Source organism: Fistularia commersonii, chromosome 1 (assembly GCF_037954325.1).
Source record: "Fistularia commersonii isolate RoL2024-O1a breed Wild chromosome 1, RoL_Fcom_v1.0, whole genome shotgun sequence".
NCBI lineage: Eukaryota > Metazoa > Chordata > Actinopteri > Syngnathiformes > Fistulariidae > Fistularia > Fistularia commersonii.
Genome location: NC_141284.1, coordinates 11,441,856 through 11,460,851, shown reverse-complemented (window position 1 = coordinate 11,460,851; position 18,996 = coordinate 11,441,856). Strand labels below are relative to the sequence as shown.

The 18,996-nt window shown below is 42.2% G+C and overlaps 1 protein-coding gene across 1 annotated transcript in view; it reads right to left on the bottom strand.

Moving 5' to 3' along the window:
* tiam2a (TIAM Rac1 associated GEF 2a) overlaps window positions 1-18,996 on the bottom strand; it is a 75,353-nt gene that overhangs the window by 21,908 nt on the left and 34,449 nt on the right. Inside the window, exons 7-14 of the mRNA XM_086147708.1 lie at window positions 15,726-15,911; window positions 15,325-15,468; window positions 9,993-10,049; window positions 4,185-4,352; window positions 1,678-1,782; window positions 1,499-1,577; window positions 1,315-1,404; window positions 996-1,193 (exon numbers count right to left, since the gene is read on the bottom strand). Of these exons, the coding sequence (XP_086003834.1) occupies window positions 996-1,193; window positions 1,315-1,404; window positions 1,499-1,577; window positions 1,678-1,782; window positions 4,185-4,352; window positions 9,993-10,049; window positions 15,325-15,468; window positions 15,726-15,911 (1,027 nt within the window). The remainder of the gene's footprint in view (window positions 1-995; window positions 1,194-1,314; window positions 1,405-1,498; window positions 1,578-1,677; window positions 1,783-4,184; window positions 4,353-9,992; window positions 10,050-15,324; window positions 15,469-15,725; window positions 15,912-18,996) is intronic.

Below are 18,996 nucleotides of genomic sequence, written 5' to 3'. Positions count from 1 at the left end.
CGAAAAGACTTTTCTTGATAGCCTGGGAGTCAGGCCAATGTGACGGCAGGAAATAAAAGCAAACTTCTCGACCTCCCATAGCGCAGTGCTTCTCCTTTCTGAACTGGCAGCTGCCGCCAACCAAATTTCTGACAGCTACACCAGAGTTACTAAATATGTATTTTCTTTTTTTTATCTCATCGTAAGTATTTGCATTAGATTGAATGAAAATGTCAGGCAGCTTCCCTCCAGGAGTATCCTCATGAATCTGCTTGTGTAGTTTGTGTTTGACATGTCCTATTTCCCCACTATCAGTATTTACTTCCTTGCCACCTTATCACACTACCAGGGAGTCTATGCCCTCTAGAGACTGATAGGAAAACTGCATGTATTTTGATCACAACACTGACTAATGAGGCCCTCGAGTCATTAATCACTTTGTTCAATTACAGCTGAGGTGGGAGAATTTTCGCACCAAAGAATTACTGTCAATGAGATTACACATCAAATACTGTTTTTAGCAAGAGACTCACAAAAAAGGCATGGAATCTGCAGGGTCTGGAGAAGAATGTGTGCCTTGATAAAGTTTGGTGTATTTGATTCAAACTCTCTTCAGAGGTCTTCATGCTGTCCCATTGGGGTTAAAGTGCAAGTCATCGTGTGCGGAAATCTTTAAGTTACCATAAAAGATGTGACACCAAACATTATCAGTTAGTGCCAGCTGTGAAGACAAGATCTCATGTCCACAGTGAGATTAAGGGGTCAAAAGACCCTGCTGTCCTCTGCTCTTCCCCCAACATACACAGAGCAGTGAAATTTCATCAGCATAAGGTGGATGGTAACATTAGGAGTTTTTCATTAATGAAACTTCCTTTCCTAGAACAATTATAATGTCAAAATAGTGAATTAAGACGTCACACTTTATAGAGACAAAATGTCACTCTGTTGCTACTTGTATGTCACATGCAAGGACGGTATCGCCATCCACACCAATTTAATTGTCACTGTTGGGTCACCTGAGGAGGATTTGGCTCGATGGGTGATTTGGGGAGGTGCTGTCAGATGGTGACAAGCCACATTTGCGGTGGGTGGTATGTCTCGCCTCAAGCTCAAGTGGAGGCTTTGCTCAGCAAACAGGGTCTGGATCAGCGACAGATCAAGACCCGACACATTCTTGCCATTCAGCACCAGGATCTCATCGCCCGGACATAAACCTGGAGTATACATACATCATATATATTATTTTTATGGAAAAAGGATAGCAGAGCACAAAAAGATGTGACAATAATGGTTCTGTGTTTAAAATTATCTGTATTGAAATAGACATGTCGGCACCTTTACTGAAGGCAATTCCATCAGTAAGCACTTGACTGACAAATATCCTGCTGTTCTTCTGGCTGTCTATATGTCCAGTCACTGCAAATCCTGGTAAAAGGAGAAGAAACAGTTTGATTCACACAGTAAAAATACATCTATAGCATACCAGATTGTAAGACATTCATATCTGAAGTTGACTCACCAAAATCTCCAGTACTGCTCGGCCTGCTCATCTGCAGTGTAAAGACATTTACTGGGACAAGCTCCAACTGTCCACTGACCTACAGAGCAATGCCAAATAAATCAATACTGTGATACAAACAGTAGATAATGAATACGACTCCAAGTCATTTGTGAATGCGTCATGTCTCCCTTCCTCACCATATCACAAAGGATCTCGCCAGAAGCTGGTAGTCTAATCTCAGTGTTGCAATCTGTTTGTCTGCAAAGTCTGGGGCAGTGCAGGTCTGGGTCCAGCTGTTTAACCTGTTTACACAAGAGACCATAAATTGTTCAGCAGCCTGTATGCAAAGAATTAACCAACACATCCATCCATCTTCCCCCACTTATCCGGGTCGTGGGGGCAGTAGCCGGACCAGTGAGGCCCAGACTTTCCTCTACCCCACCACATGGTCTAGCTCTTTTGGGGGACCCCAAGGCGTTCCCAAGCCAGCCTGGAGGCAGTCTGACCAGAAACCCAAGCCACTTCATCTGACTCCTCTTCTTTAATGCAGAGGAGCAGCGGCTCTTTTCCGAGCCAACCAAGTGTCTGGTCACCCTGGCCACGAGGAAACTCATTTTGGCCGCTTGTATCCACTATCTTGTTCTTTCAGTCACTACCTACAGTTCGTGACCATAGGTAAGGGTGGGAGCGTAGTTCGACCGGTAAATTGAGAGCTGAGCCAAAAGGCAAAGCTCCCTGTTCACCATGACAGACTGGTACACAGTCCACATCACAGCAGATGCCGCACCGATCCGCCTGACAATCTCCTGCTCCATCCTTCCCTCACCCGTTAACAAGACCTGGAGATACTTGAACTCCTCCACTTGGGGCAGGGCCTCTTCCCCAACCAGGAGTGGGCATTCCACCCGTTTCCAATTTGAGCACCATGGTCCCGGATTTGAAGGTAATGATCCTCATCTCAGCTGCTTCACACTCAGCTGCGAACCATTCCAATGAGAGCTGGAGATCATGGCCTGATGAAGCTAACAGAACCACATCATCTGCAAAAAGGAGAGACTCAATCTTGCGGCCACGAAACCAGATCCCCTCGATGCCCTGGCTTCACCTAGAAAATTCTTTCTGTATGAGTTATGAAAAGAATCGGTGACAAAAGGCAGCCCTTGCGCAGTCCAACTCTCACTGGAAATGGGTCCAACTTACAACTGGCAATGTGGACCAAGCTCCAACACCAATCATACAGGGACCAAACAGCCCATATGACAGGGTTCAATACTCCCGAAGCACCCCCACAGGATTGCCCACGGGACATGGTCGAATGCCTTTTCCAGCTCCACAAAACACATGTAGACCGGTTGGGAAAATTCCCATGCCCCCTGAACGACCCTGTCGAGGGTATAGGGATGGTCCACAGTTCCACAACCGGGACGAAAACCACATTGCGCCTTCAGAATCCGAGATTCAATGAGCCGAAGGACCCAGTTATCCAGCACCGCTGAATAGATCTTACCAGGGAGGGTGAGGAGTGTGATGCTCCTGTAATAGGAGCACACCCTCCAATCACCACCCAGTCCAGTGGCACTGTCCCCGACATCCATGCAATGCAGCAGAGGTATGTCAGCCAGTCCAGCCTTACAGCATCCAGAGCCTTGAGGAATCAAGGGCGGACCTAATCAACCCCCGGGGCCCCGCTATTGAAGAGCTTTTTGACCGCTTTATCAACTTCAGCCCCGGAAATAGGTGTGTTCGCTCCAGAGTCCGCTAGCTCTGCTTCCTCAATGGAAGGCATTCCTACAGGGTTGAGGAGGTCTCTGAAGTATTCCTGCCACTGATATACAACATCTTGAAGTGATGTCCGCAGCGCCCTGCTCCCACTGTACTTAGTGTTGATTGAGCAAGACATGCGGCCGCAAGTTTGACGATATGACCACAAGGTCAATCAAAGAACAGTGGCCTAAAGTATGTTGGTGCCACGTGTACATATGGACCCCTTTAAAAATAATAATAAAAAAAAAAAAAAGAGTGGCCTGGTTCCAGACCCTGTGCTGTGCGTTGTGAGTCTGACTGTATCCCATCAGAATCTCTCAGCCTCGGGCACCAGCTTGGGATCCTTCCTTTCCAAGGTTCTCCACACCAGCTACCGCTCGGCTCACTCTTCACCCTACCCCCATGGCCCTTTCGATGGGTGGTGAGCCCAGGGGAAGAGGGACCATGTTGTTCCTTTGGGCTATGCCTGGTCGAGCCCCATGGTGAAGGCCGGGCCACCAGGCGCTCACCACCTAGCCCAAACATATTTCAATGCTAATGCTTATTCTGACAGCTGCTACCTATTTTACACTTAATGATGAGGAGTTTGTGGTAAACAAAACGGCCAAGCCCAGGGGGATTATAGTTCATACAGGGCCATCTAAATGTAGTCCCCCTTGTGAATATGACGCCATATTAAGAGGTTAGTTTTCAAGCCCTTCAGAGAGTATAAAAACAGCATCTGTTCCAACGAAGACTATTTTACCGTTAACAAGACAATGCTAGATCCTTTTTAAGGCAGCATCTTATATGCCTTTGTGATAACACAAACAACTTCAAAAGAGCTGTGACTAATAATCAGAACTGTGTGTAGAGACACAACTTGAACTCGTTCCACGTAAACTTTTTCTTCACTGTAGTTACACATCGTCATGTCTCTGCATACAGTTTTGACACCAACCTTGCAGACTGTAGAGATAAAATCAGCGTCTCTCTGGTGTCTTCTGGTGGGAGCGTGGACTTTAGGGCCATCAGATGTGTGGACACACTTTGTGGTACTATTGTTGCTATCCCACACACCGCCCTCAGGGGGCGACATGGAGTAAATACTGCTCAGCACATCCACTCTCTACAAAGAAGCAAAATCGGGGGAATGAAGGGAGGGGGAAGATAAAGGAGAGTGAAACATTGGAAGAGTGAGGAAAACACAATTAGGGTGAAGGGAGCGATAGCCTTTGAATAACTGCTAACAAATCAATGCAACTCCATTGGTACAAATATTTGGCTGTGCATCAAACAATGGAGCACAGATGTCATACAATCAGTGTGTCAGAAATTCATTTAATTGAGACGGCAGTTGCTTTATATAATAGTCAGTCTAATGATTGAGTACACAAGGCTTTTGGAAAGGGTCACCTGCCATCAAAATGATTTCTGCATTTTTGTTGGAAAACCACCAGGGTAAATTTGACTTTAGTTCTGGAAAAGGGGAGTATTTATTTCTAATTTTGATTATTATATCAGGGACTTGACAGGTTTTCTTTGTGGCATTGACCGCATAGTTTAAGCCATTGCTTTTCAAGTAGTGGGGACACGGTGCGACGCCGGGGGGGGGAACATTCTTATGGTGTAGTATTAGCTCTATGGTGTAGGGTTTTTTTGCACCGAGCATGCGCACACAGCACAGGGCAAGATGCGAAGTGCAGTGAACACACCCTCAAGAGACACCATGGAAAAATATTTAAGAGGGATGATAAGAAAGACAGTGAGAGACGGAACGAATGAGACAAACGAAATTCAACTGAAAGCTAAGACAAGGAAATATGACGAAGAGTATGTAGTGATGGCTTCACTGTGACTACAGTAGGGAACGAGGAAAGACCGTTGCGTTTACTGTGTCTAAAAATGTTGGCAGCGGACAGTATGAAGCCAAATAAATCAAGGCGTCATTTTAAGATATTACATCCCTATTACACTGATAAGTCGCTTGAGTTTTTCAGCAAAAACCTGCTGAATATTGCCAATAATCATCCCGCTTTGTGGGAGCTACTTCATTAAAACCAGCAAGCACTGTTATGTTGATACATGTTGATGAAGTTATTCTTTGCTGCACATTGATCTATGTTTCTTTTGATTCTCTCTGCAAAACACTGCAATGCTGTGCAGTTAAAGGAAATGCAAAAGTGCAGAATTGCAGCACAATTTTTTAAGTCTGTAGATCCCGAAGACTCACTCAGTCATGCCATATGAACCAGGGAGTAATTCGATTAAGGAGTTAAATGATTTAGCACTTTGGAAAAAAAGAAGATGAGACTATGGTTTAAACTTATCCCCAAGGGGGATAAGTGACTCAATACCAATGACTTGTTGTTAGTACATAGCAAAGGTGTAAGTGAGCATGTAAGGAGCAGTGTGTGTGTGTGTGTGTGTGTGTGTGTGTGTGTGTGTGTGTCTGATGCATTTTGTTTTATGTGCATCAGTGCATTTCAGGAGCTGCTTGTTTGCTTTTGACACATCACCTCAAGAAGAAATCAAACTCATTTTCCCCACTAGACAAAAAAGTCAAGAGAGACTCACCAGGTTTCTGATTCAAAGTTCATCTAACACCACACACGTGCATGTGGAAGCAAACATTATGCTTATTTTCCATCTAAATGTCCCAATGAGGAGCCAAAATAAAGGCCACTAATGTTCTAACTGAAATGTTTCCCTAACGTGCTGGGCTGAAAGAAAACAAGGTGTTTTTTGACTACCTTGACTCACCCACTTGGAGATGTGAGGTCATACTTATTGAGGCTGGAGGAAAAAAAAGTTGTCATGGTAACTGGTCGCATGACAACCCCTTTTGTGTTCTGGCAAAAGGGTGTGACAGGAAAAAAAACAACTAATAGTTGGTTGCCTCTGCTGACCTTAGTGGCATTTGACTAACACTGTACAGACATTCATGGTCAGAGAGGGTTATAACAGGCTGACGGTTGCCTAGTAAGAGTTGCCAAGACAACAACCCAAGATAGGCTCCAAAAAGGGTCATGTGTGGTGAGCATGGATGCTGTTTATGTTTGCATTCAGCCAAAAAAAAATCATCTCATATTTCAGGCTTTCCTCTGAAGTGAGTGGAATCTTATTTTCCCGAATGAACTGTTCTCCACCCTGGGGACTTTAAAAATGAAACGTGAAGTAATCATTTGGTGGCCACTGCATAAATACAATCTCTCTTCCACTTAGCAACTGACTAACAACATATTAGTGTTGCCTCAAATAGACAGGGTGACTATATAACGAAAGCAGAACAGTTGAGAATTATTTTCAGCCATTTTCTCAATTTTCCTCCCACCCATTACGTGTATTGCACTACTCATAGTTTCCTTAAAGCTCCACCCAAGGTCCTTTAGACCATTTGACAAACACACAAGGATGATACAGAGGTGTGTCCTCATGGCAAGTGGAGTGTGGCGAAGGGTGGTGACACAGAACGCTGGATTTGTCTGTCATGTATGAAAGCTGTTGAATGATAAATGATTGTGATTTAAAAAATGGGGCACACGGAAACCATTTGTTTCAAGTTTCACTCTCCCTGTTGAAAAGAGGGAAACTTATTTGATATCCAAAATAATTGGAATTTACTTCTGGTCATTTTTTTAAAAGCAGGGCTGAGACAGAAAAGAACTATATAACATATATATACACACACACATATATATATATATATATACATACATATATATATACACACACACACATATATATATATACACACACACACACACATATATATATATATATATATATATATATATATATATATATATATATATATATATATATATATATATATATATATATATATATATATGTATGTATATATATGTATATATGTTGCCTCTTGATGGCAATTCCCTTCCCTCACAGAAGGTGTGGGAAGTGAGACGTTGGCCAAATTTCTCCCCTCAGTGTGACCTTAGTTGAAATCTAAACAGAGGCCAAGTCAGGTAGCCTGACAGGGTCAGTCCGTATGTATGTCTAGATTTATGCAACAGTCTGTCAAGCCATATATGAACTCGACCTCTAGATAGAGTTGGCGAGAGGGCAGTAAAATGAACAATGAGCCACCAGATTGACTTGATGAGACAAGAAGAAGGAAGCCTCTGTACAAATAGATCTTTCACTTGGCTTCACCTCAGAGGATTAGTGACCGCTAAATTGAGCCAATCCAAGGGATTTGAGACTTAAATAGAACAACAGGAGCAAAGTCATCATGACGCAGAAAAGTAGGTGTCAACGAAAATCAATACAGGTTCCCTTCCCAAAGAATCTTAATCGTCACAAAAAAAAAAAAGGTCTGATGCAGAGCAAAGATAGAAACGCTCAGTCTAGAGGGAAGCATGCCTTCAAATCGGATTTGTAATTTGTGAAGTATTGATCACCTTTTTTAGCATTTTTCTGTGAGCCGATGGACCAGAAAACTAATAGACTGATTATCTAAGCCAACAAATTAATTCATTTTGCAAATGTAATACATGTGGAATCCTGCTTTGTTCATCTAATATGTAACACAAGAGTTGAACAAAAAAGCCAAGTTTACAACAAAGGTTAAGTGTTGGCTAAAAGAAAAACAAGGCTGTACCCATTAACGCTCTGTGTCTTGATGGAGGCTAAATTTCACTTGAAGAGTTTTATGGTTGATACCGTATTTTCACGACTGTAAGGCGCACACAAAAGTCTTAGATTTTCTTCAAATTGTGCGGTGCGCCATATAGCGCAGTGCGCCCTGTGTGTGTTGTTGTCAGGCGGATGTAGTAGAGAACACCATGAGAACGTTAAAGGGGGAAGTGTGGGCATTGATTGTATGTAAAAGAACGGGTATGTGCATTATGCAGAACATCGCTGTTTTAACAACCCTGAACACATTGCTGACAAACACATCCAGCCCAGCCACATCACCAACATGGACGAGGTGCCACTCCCTTTCGACGTCCCAGTGAGTCACACTGTGGAGAAGGGGACAAGCAAGGTAGCGAAACGCACAACGGGGCACGAAAAGTCTTCTTGGAGACCACAGTTTCACTAAGAGTGGAAGGCATCGGGAAGGTGCCGGGCGAGTTACGCCACAATTTGCGAATGGATTGTGGACACTTGGGCTAACATGTCTGCTGGCACTGTTATTCGAGCTTCTGCATCATTTCCGAGGAACCGTGAGGCACGGAAAGTGACTCTGACAGTGAAGAAAGTGAACCTGGCATGTTTGATGGAGATTTAGCGCAGCTGTTTAAATCAGAAACAGAGGATGAGGACTTCGATGTTGTTTGATTGAAGACAATTACCGGTCAAAAAATGTGAATACCAAACTCAGTTTAACTCCCGCTCTGTTCTTAAATACATACACTTGCATGCTTGTGTGTGTGTGTTGTTGTTGTTGTAAGGCGGACGTAGTAGAGGACACCATGAGAATGTTAAAGGGGGAAATGTGGGCGTGGATTGTATAAAAAACGCGCGCCCTATAATCAGGTGCGCCTAATGTGTGTGTTAAATACAATAATGGCACACATAACTGAGACTGCGCCTTTTAGTATGGTGCGCCTTATGGTTGTGATAATACGGTAAGTAAAAGTTGAGGTATAGTTTGATGAACCATGTCATGTAGATTTATTATGCTTGTCATTTAAAGATCTATTGTGATAATTGTGTATATGGATTTTAAAAGGTGTTTAATGACCTGTGTTGTTTTCCATTGTTCATTAAAAAGCCAAACTAGGGAGGAACATTTGAAATTAGCAACAGCTATAAATTCTCTTTACAGGACATCCGTTCCATTCTTTGTAATTAAATTGTCAAATTTTGTCTTCCCTATCTAAATGAAAGGCTATTCAATGTGCTATCTAATCTCTTCAGTTTTCGCCAACAAGAGGAAAAAAGTGTTTTCAAATACAAAGCAGGGGAAAACAGGAACACTCAACTGCAACTGTATCTACATCTGTGAACTGAATCACCAACAAAACGAATAAATCTGCGCTAATCTAGGCAATGCCCTTGGGATAATGAATGTATTATTGTTTTGCTTCTGTTCACTCAGCTTCCCCTAACACCTGCCTATCACTTTAAAAAACCAGAGGAAGTCAGCAACCTGCTACTGCAGAAGTGGCATCTGATGTCAAAAGATCAACAGGCACGATCACAGAAGAAGCTGACGATAAAAAGTAGAGCTTCTTACAACAGACACTCTCCCTCCCCGTTGGCATAGCAATGCAAATGGCACATGCACACCTACAACTTTGGCCGACCCTTGCCTCTGTGTCTTTATTTGCTTTCATTTTGACTTCTGTCTCCAGCGATATTCTTCTCCCTCATGTCTCTCTTGGGTTCAAAGTGTAAGGGTTGCCCAAATGATATGTTTTTGTATCACAGGGTAAAATGAATGAGACAGAGCCCAGTGCAACCACATGACGTCACTAGACAGCATTGCACCGTAAACAACAATGGCAGTCTACGACCGAAAAGTTTTGTTGTATTCAAGATATGTTAAGAGATTTTATTATCAGTTTTATGTAGCTGTTACAAATATTGATCAAGTATAACAATAATGTCTTAGTAACTATTACTGTGATAAGATTTAACAAAATACTTGTTTCTGAAGCAGCTACTTCATTCAGACCCTGATATTTTGGTGATGAAAGAGAATAAGAGAACAACTCAGCATATTAGGACTCAACACCAATAGAAATTTAAAACATCTGCCAGTGATACTGGGGGTGATGAACAAATAGTGACTCACCTCCGTACTTCGGGAAGGTAGGAAATGCACTTGACATCCAACCTCGCTCTCAAAGACCTAAAAGTCAAGACACAGCCTTTGAGTACAGACAGTAGGATGGCATGCAGGCAAGACAAAAAGCTTCTGTGCAACACAATATTAAACATGATACTATTATCTAGTTAATTATAAACTCCACCTGATACTGCTGCCAAAGAGGGTCTAAAGCTTTTGAAGGTACAGTGGTAGAATTATGCCTGAACATGTGTGAATGTGTATGTGTGTGTGTCCGAACACGGGGTGTTGTGATGTGTCTAGTGCAGTAGTTAGAGGGAAGGTGCATGCCTTCTTCCTGTCTGCTTGCTACCTCTCACTTTCAGAACTGCCCCTGGCTAGCACTTGTGGTGAATGAAGAAGCAACTCATGCATCAGTCTTCTCCTGCCAGTACAAAGCCTCTCCATCACCTAGACTTATGCCACACATGGTAACAGTGGCGTTGCGGCCCCAGACTAACTTGACAGTGGACAGGCCCATAGATATAGTGTGCAGGCCCACCCAAGTGGATAAGCCCTGGCACCTATCAATCTCTGCCCCACTGCTTTGTGGGCGAGTCCGGGATGACAATAGGCTAAGGGAGCACAGCCCGACACAAAAGCATTTTGTTGGTGGCACATGATATGCACCTGAAAACTGGAGCTCTGGCAGCCCCATGCAACTGCTAGAGAGTGCCGGTTGTCTTGGGCCCTCCTTTCCACCAGATTATGCCCTCTAGCAGTGAAGAAGTACTGCTGAGACACGCGCACCCCAACCAAAAATGATCGAAGTCTGGTGGCGACAGGGTGTCCGATGACTGGAGCAGGTCTGAATGTGGTTGAAATCCCTAGTCATAACCCTGCACACCAGCAACACGGGGCAACCTGATTGTTGGCAGCTGGGGTTGAGTGCCAGCTGCTCCTAGCAGAACCGTGTGCTTCTAAGCAGCCTTATTTAGGAGCCACACTGCTTACCCCGATTGGGGAGGGGCCTAGAAAAGGTGGCCTAACTCAGAGCATCCTAGATAGGGAACCGCACCTACCGGTAAATTCCAGCCAGCGGTTGAAATAAATAGAAGAAAATAATTGCTCTCAAACTGTCTAAATGGAACATATGAACCCTCCTGGACATTGATGGAGTCAGTGACACGCGACATTCATTGCAGCAGAAGTTAACCACTACAATGTTGACATCGCTGCTCTAAGTGAAACCAGGTTCCTAGATGATGGCTCCCCGAAGGAAGTAGGGCAGGGTCACGTCTTCCACTGTAAGGGAGACCAAACAGTGGGACAGCATCAGCATGGTGTGGGACTGGAAATAAAAACACACTTATACAAAAACTCCAAGAAACACCAATTGGTATAAGTGAAAGGCTTATGTCACTAAGGATCCCTCTGGCCAAGAAACAATATGCCACACTTCAAAATGTTTATGCTCCGACTCTTCCGTGGAAGGATGACGCGAAAGACCACTCCTACCAAGCATTAGATGAGGCTCTCGATCGCATACTCAAGAAGGACAAGGTCTTCTTGTTGAGTGATTTCAACGCCAGGAGTGGGGAAGGACAACAAGGTGTAGAAGGGGAGTCATTGGGAGTCACAGTATCGGTCAGATCAATGCCAATGGCCTGCAGCTGTTCAACCTCTGTGCTGAACATGAATAGACCATCACAAACACCCTCTTCCAGCTCAAAATTAACACAAAACATCCTGGATGACCCCATGCTCTAAACATTGGCACTTTTTGGAATACATGATCGTGAGAGGTTCTGATATAAAAGATGTCTTGCTTACCCGTGCAATGAGAGGGGCAGAGTGCTGGGCATGCCATCAACTAATTATAACCAAGCTCCATGTGAAAATACTCCCTGCAATCCATCCCAAGAAGTCAAGGAAGAAAAGGCTTAACTGTTACCAGCTTGAAAAGCCTAAAGATGGGGACAGTCTTTACCGTTCCCTGGCTGAAAACCAGAGGGACATCGAGTCTTTGCTGCACACAGATGTCTCCATTGATGCTAAATGATCTTCTGTCAGCTTAAAGCTCAATGAGGCAGCAGCCCAATCCATCGGCCACCGGAGCAGAAAACACCAGGACTGGTTTAATGATAATACAGGCGAAATAACCACCATGCGAAGGATGAAACCCTGAAATGGGACCTGACAAACGCATACAAGAAGAAAGTGGTCAGTTGCCTACAGCATCTAGAAAAGGATGCAGCCATAGAAAAACCACTTTGTTATCAACTGCACCCAGGAGAGACCATGCCTTGCATATACGGACTCCCAAAGATTCACAAGGAGGGAGCTCCTCTCAAACCGATCATAAGCATTAACTCAATCGCACACATCATCGCCAAACGTGGCAAAGATTTTGTCACCTTTGGCTAGCAACACCACACACCTTATCCAGAATTTGCAGTACTGTGCCGGTAAGGTCAAGCAGATCAGGGTGGACCCAGATGAAACCATGGTGTTGTACAATGTAACCTCACTTTTCACATGTCGACATGCCATGCATAAGGAGACCTGAAGCCAGCACCATATCTACAACCCCAGCCTGTCGATTCAATCGCTCTGACTGCGGCAGACAGTGTGGATCAAGGATTGGACATTATTGGACACAATGGACAGAGTCTGAGAGAGAGAGTGAGAGAAGAATGGTGTCTGTGTGGCAGATAGATCAATGAGAGGACGGACATCTTGAATGTCAAAACCTCTTGGTCTAAGATTCGTACCACGTTCCCCCAGTCTTGGTTCTGTCACCAGCGTAGTTAGTGAGTTGTGTGCGACTAGCTCCCGGCAGGAGGTAACTCAAGAGCCTTTTACTTACTTTTAAGTAAATATATTATAGTGATATATCCAATATATTATAGTGAATCACATATAAAGCTGACTGGTGTGATCCAGTGCGGTCACTCAAAGGGCTTAAAGGTATTGAATAAATGTATTGTTGTAAAATGCAAATATGTTGGAATAATTACTAAACCTAATCATATAACCAATATGGTTCACAATACGCAAAAAACACTTGCTAATATACTGTAAGTTTCTCGCACGCACGCACGCACGCACACACACACACACACACACACACACAATAACACTACATTTCTAAAGTGGTTTTAAGTAGCACCGCTTCACTGTAAACTGACTTAATTTTAAAAAGCTTCACCCACTCTCCCATAAGTCCTCAGCCTTTTCTGGCCTACTTCCCACAGCTATTTGCCCCACCCACTCCTGACTGTATACATACGTATCTCTGTTAACATGGATGAGGGAGAGTAACTACAACACAGGAGACTGGCAGAGAGCATGACTGCGGTAAGACGGTGGAGTGTAGGGCTAAATGGTCTGGTTAACATGGATAGCTCCGTTCATAAAATGTGACAGAAAGGTGTTAGCTAACACTAAGTGTTGATCCTCTGAGTAACCGAGCAAAGCATGAAGAGAAAAAAAAGTGTGTGTGTGTGTGTGGGGGGGGGGGGGGGGGGGGGGGGGCATTGGGAAAAAAAGCAAAAATAGTGTAATCGATTTGGGAAAGGACCGACCTGAAACTTACTAAATGTGCAAATAACCAGGAGCAAGGAAAATAATTGGTCATTTAGTTAAGTAGTGTAGAGCACACAAAGAAGGAAAGCAAGTGCAATGGTAAGATTTCTAGGTAGCTACAGAGAAAGTCCTGTCTTGGTATAGAAATGTTACAAATTAAGTGGACTAGTTTGGCTCCTTTTGCTTCCAAAGCTATATCCTTCTCTTCCATACCAAACAACAAAACAGCCTTAGGGGAAAGTGACACAGAGATGGCCACAAATACATTACTCCATAGTTACAAACAATGCAGAAAAAAATTATTTGACCACAAGTAATGTTTCTTCCTGTTGTATATGTGGAAATTCTCTCTCACACACACACACACACACACCCACGGCAGGAAAAAAATTTGTATGAGTAAATGCAAATCAAACATTTTAAGATTATCATTGAGGCAGGTTGCGAAAGATTTCATTGCAAAGAAAGCTACTGAATAACTTGGATGTTATACAGTAGCTTTGTTTCCATAGGACTCGTATACCAAAATAAAGATGCAGCATGAAGGAAACTAAAAGCAAAATAAAGTTGCAATTGGGCAAATCCACATTCCTCTCTCCTATATACCTTGCTAAAGAAAAGATTTATAAAAGATTTGAGCAAATTAGCCAGTTTCCTGTGGTGATTCTTAAAATAGACCACCAACTGTAAAGTATTCTCTTGGGTTGTGCCTCCAAGGTATAGAGGGCTAGAAACTCGTACCAAATAACAAGTCTGCATGGGTCTAATTAGTAACGAGAGAGCTTAAACTCCCCCATGCTGCAACTGGATTGGAAACACTCCCGAGTTAATGTTGGTCAAATGTTCAAGTAAAAAGCAGGGGAAATACTTGGACTGACATGCGCCCAGTTAGTAACATCTCCTTTTGGTGGCTATGCTCTATATTACACACCATGCATAACTTAAAAACGTAAGAAAAAATGAATCACATTCCTTCTTTCATGTCAATCGGTGGCAGATGTGTTTGAGTAAGGGATACAGAAACATATTTGCAGTTTAGCTTGTTAATGACACTGCTCAAAGTGTGGTGAATTTGTCTAAGACATATATCCCAGGAGACATGTATGCATCGATGAATGCACACATACACACGTGTGAGCAGTGAGGGCTAATGATTTTTGGATGACTGCATATGTAGAGGTAGGTTCCCCGCTGCTCAATGCATGAAACAGAAGTATCTAACACTAAGAATCTAATCCAGACCATCTGAAGAGTTTTATTAGTCTGGAGTTCATCATATATTACTTTGTGTCAGTTTAAATTCTAAGCACCCCACAATGCTTTTTGCCTCAACAGAGCTGATGGGCTCACTACATATCAGCTATAAAATGTATTGTCCTCATTACCCCAACTTTTAATTTAGCTTCTGGGGCTGGAGAAGATATACTGTGCTTTTTCTGAAAAAAAAAAACACCAATAAAACTGCTTTTTCAATGCAGCATTCATCTGCGCTTTGTATACTGTGGCAGGCTCAGGGTAAATTTATATTTTTGAACGCTTAAGGTTAAAGACATGTGAAGAAGTTATATCTAGAACATTCACCCTGCAACCTGACTTCACAAGTCAAGAAATCTGATACATCTTTGACTGACAAAGCCTTGTTGGTTTGTAAGAATTTTGTTGGTTCATATGTCTGATGCTAATAGATCTTACAAAACTTGAGTTCTACAACCTTGTAACCATGTACTAAAACCTTTGGTTACTGAGGTTTCTATTGTGTTTTCTATAGTACCTGGGATACAGATGCCCTCTTGTCTTTGCCTTTCCTGGTCAGATTGTCGAGGCCTTTCAGAGATGAGAAGAGCCCCCGCCTGTGTTTCGGGTAAGTCCTGGACAATGATCGCCTCCTTAACGCAGCCTCATCCCTGGAGCAAATCTGACACACAAACACATATAATCTGGACCATGATTATTTAACTCCACAAATAATCCAATCTGATCAGAGATCGCAATTAGTTTGCTATTTTCCAGAAGTAAAAAGGTTATGTGCTGATGTCTTTTTGTTTCAAATGATTAAAGGATTTTCAATGGTAGGGTTCGATAAATTAAACATATCTGCATAAGAGTGTCAGAAAAAAACTTTTGAATGGGTCAAATATTTTGTTGTTTAGTCTTCATAATGAGACTCCTCACCAGAGCATGAAAGGATGACACCGAGAAGATCCCAAGGCGCCCAAGAGTGGTTTTGGTGTGCCGGCTGGCAATAGCTAGCAGACTCTTTGGGTTGGGCAGCTCTCCACCTTGAAGACTGGCCAGGTAGCAACGCATCCTGAAGAGGTCCATGTTAAATTTCTCCAAGTTCTGCTCCCACTGTTGGATCTGACAGATGGGAAAGGGAAGAATACATTTAGTAAATAAGTAAAATTAGAGGCATTGTTTTGATATGGAAGAGAGGACCTTAAGGGAATGGCAAGAGGAAGGAAAGAAAAGGCAGAGTAAGAATTTGTTGATCAGGGGTGTTTTACATCTAGCTGCAATGGCTTACAGATGGTGCTGGATACAGAAGTTATGATTGGCAGGGGGTTGAATGGAGAGGGGGAACAGGAGGGTGGGTTGGGGAAACTTTGATGCAGCAAACACTACATCCACATGGCAGTTTATTCAGATGGGTTTGGAGGAACAGTGATGTTGAACAGACCAACAGTAAAACGCTCCCCTCCCCAAACACAAATATCTAAACACAATTTACAATCACCTTCCTCATCCCAGTCTGCCTGATACAAGCATTGAAATTTAGTTATTTTATTGGCCGGGCACCACTTTTAATGAAACCATTTAAGTTCGACAATCCTTCATAACAACTGACTTACCATAATAGGTCTCGCCTGTACGGTAAGTAATGCTACCCTCGTGTAGTTCCATTACATCTTACTCGCATTGATGACATTCTCTAAGGTTAGGAACTCACAGAGGTGGGTGGGACGGTGGTCTTTTTGACTTTTCAAACTTCTTGAATATAAATCCTCAAAAGAAATTAATGCTATTTGGGAAAAAGACTTGTGCATAGTCTTCATTTGTGACTGCAGGAGACCTTGTGCAAGTGACCTTGGTTAAAAAGCCTTAATCTATGACACTGAATCCATAATACAATGTGGACCCTGATGGCAGCAGCTTGGAACCGCTGGCTTTGTTTTCCAATGACCTTAAACTTTGCCTGTTAACATCTCACGTGACAGAAACCTCACAATCCAACAGACTGAGATGTTGAATCAATTTTTGAAAAGGTATGATAAATATGTATTGAAAGGTGAAACTGTATATTTGATACTCTTAGAGAAAGCAGGCAACATCTAAAGAAAAAGATGTAACATTCTTTCCCTCTTACCAGAACAAAGTTGAATTGATACGCTACAGCCCTACTCAGTGGCTTCTTATCATCCGACTTAGTATAATTTATTTGGCATTTGAGGCATGACCTTGTCTGTTTCTGTGTGTTAAAGAAAATAAATGACTTGGCCCACATGAAACTAAACAGATCATTCAATAACTTGGTCTTGTCAATTAAAAGGAGCATTAGCAAACTTAGTGTAGGTACATGATATGATTAATTATCCTGTCTGTCCTTATTTAATATATCTTGATCCTTTTACACATTCCCGTTTGGCTTGAGAAATCTGTCTTGATGAATGCTTGCCAGATCTGTACTTGTGCTTTCTTTTTCGATTAATCTTTTGGTGTGAGTAAGAGAACATTTCCTTTTTTTCAGATTACTTACATGTAAAACACTGTATCTTAAAGAAATCATAAAGTAATAACAGTAAGTAGTTTGAGGATTACTTCAGACTGCAAGAGGTCTACTACAGAGTAAATTATATCAGCCAGTTCCTCAAAAACTAAAAAAAAGAAGCTACAACGGAGACACTTGAGTGTATGCATGAGACCCTGCCAAACCTCTGATTTCCGCACCACCTAATTTTTTTTTTTATTTATAGTCAAATATCCACATATTTGGTCAATAATGCTCAAACACCGATATGTACATGAAATTCAATGAGATTCAATGTTAAAAGCCTAAAAGACTTGACCTGCTGCATTATGGGACAATTGAAAGTGAATCAGCACATATAAGTCAATCACACACCAGGCTCCATCAGTGAAGAGCAGAACATGTTCAGGCCCATAAAGCCAGGCCTTGGTGCCTTTTTTTAACATCTGCCTGCAGCACTATGTAGAGGGCCTAATGCATGATAAGCAAATAAATACACTCACACATTTGTATGTGTGTGTCTGTGCATGCATGTTTGGGGACTGAGTGTAGTTGGGTTAAAGCCAGATGTCATAAGACATTCATTAGGGCCAATATCAGTCAACATGAGTAACGGTGGGGGAGGGTACATCAAAGTTGTCGCTGTTATAGCTAGACAACTTAAACAAAACCTTAAGACAACCTCAACAAAACCTTAAATCTATCATCAGCCATTGGAGGTCTGCATCAAAGACCGTTCATATTTCTCAGACCCTGTCATGGATTCAAACGTCCATGTGTCTTTTAACCCAGTGTGAGGTGACATACAGTCTAATTGGAAACCTACAAGGACATATCAGTCAGTCTCATTGTCCAACACAGACGAGTCCATTGCTTTTTATTGCAGTGACCCATCTAAAACAGAGTATCACTCTAAGCAAGTCCCAGTCAAAACAAATGGTAAAAGAAATGTCAGAACATTTATTTATCTGCATTCTTCACTTCAGTATTATAATTTCAATAAAAGTGAGCTTGCCACTTGAAATCAAAATTCTCATTCTATTATTCAAATAATAATTTAATAATTTATTATTATTATTATTATTATTAATATTATTATCATTAAGATAAAATACTCAACACCAAAATTACCATCAATGCATACCTTGAAAGAAAAGAAAAAAATCCAACAAAAACCATACATTTCTGCTACAAAAATATGGACTTGATAAAGCCATATCGTTATACTTTTCTATAACCTTCAGGTTGGCTACCCCAAAACAGTGCGTGCTCTAGAATATTCCCCAGCCTGGAAAGAGGAGGAGAGTAATGCATGTTGAGAGCCGATTACCAGAAAACATCTGGAATCCTAATCTGACGTTCAGGGAGTGGGATGTTGCCCTGGGCCCCTCATAATGCATTTGGATATTGCTGCATTTAGGCCCTTTCTTTCACCATAAGGTAAAACATAGTTGGGGACTGTTATATCACTCATAAAACTTGTGAAACATAAGTAGAGCACATCATAGGGTTAGGACACAAATGTTGTGGAATGTTGTGCATTAGTGTGTATGAGGATCCCCAAAAACAGCACCTTTTACATCAGTTTGTTGAAGGCAGACATTTAGCAAAACTAGTGTGGAAGAAGATATGAATGTTTTTTTTCAACGTACCCATGTTATTGTTGGCAATAGGATATAATCAATATTGTCTGCACCA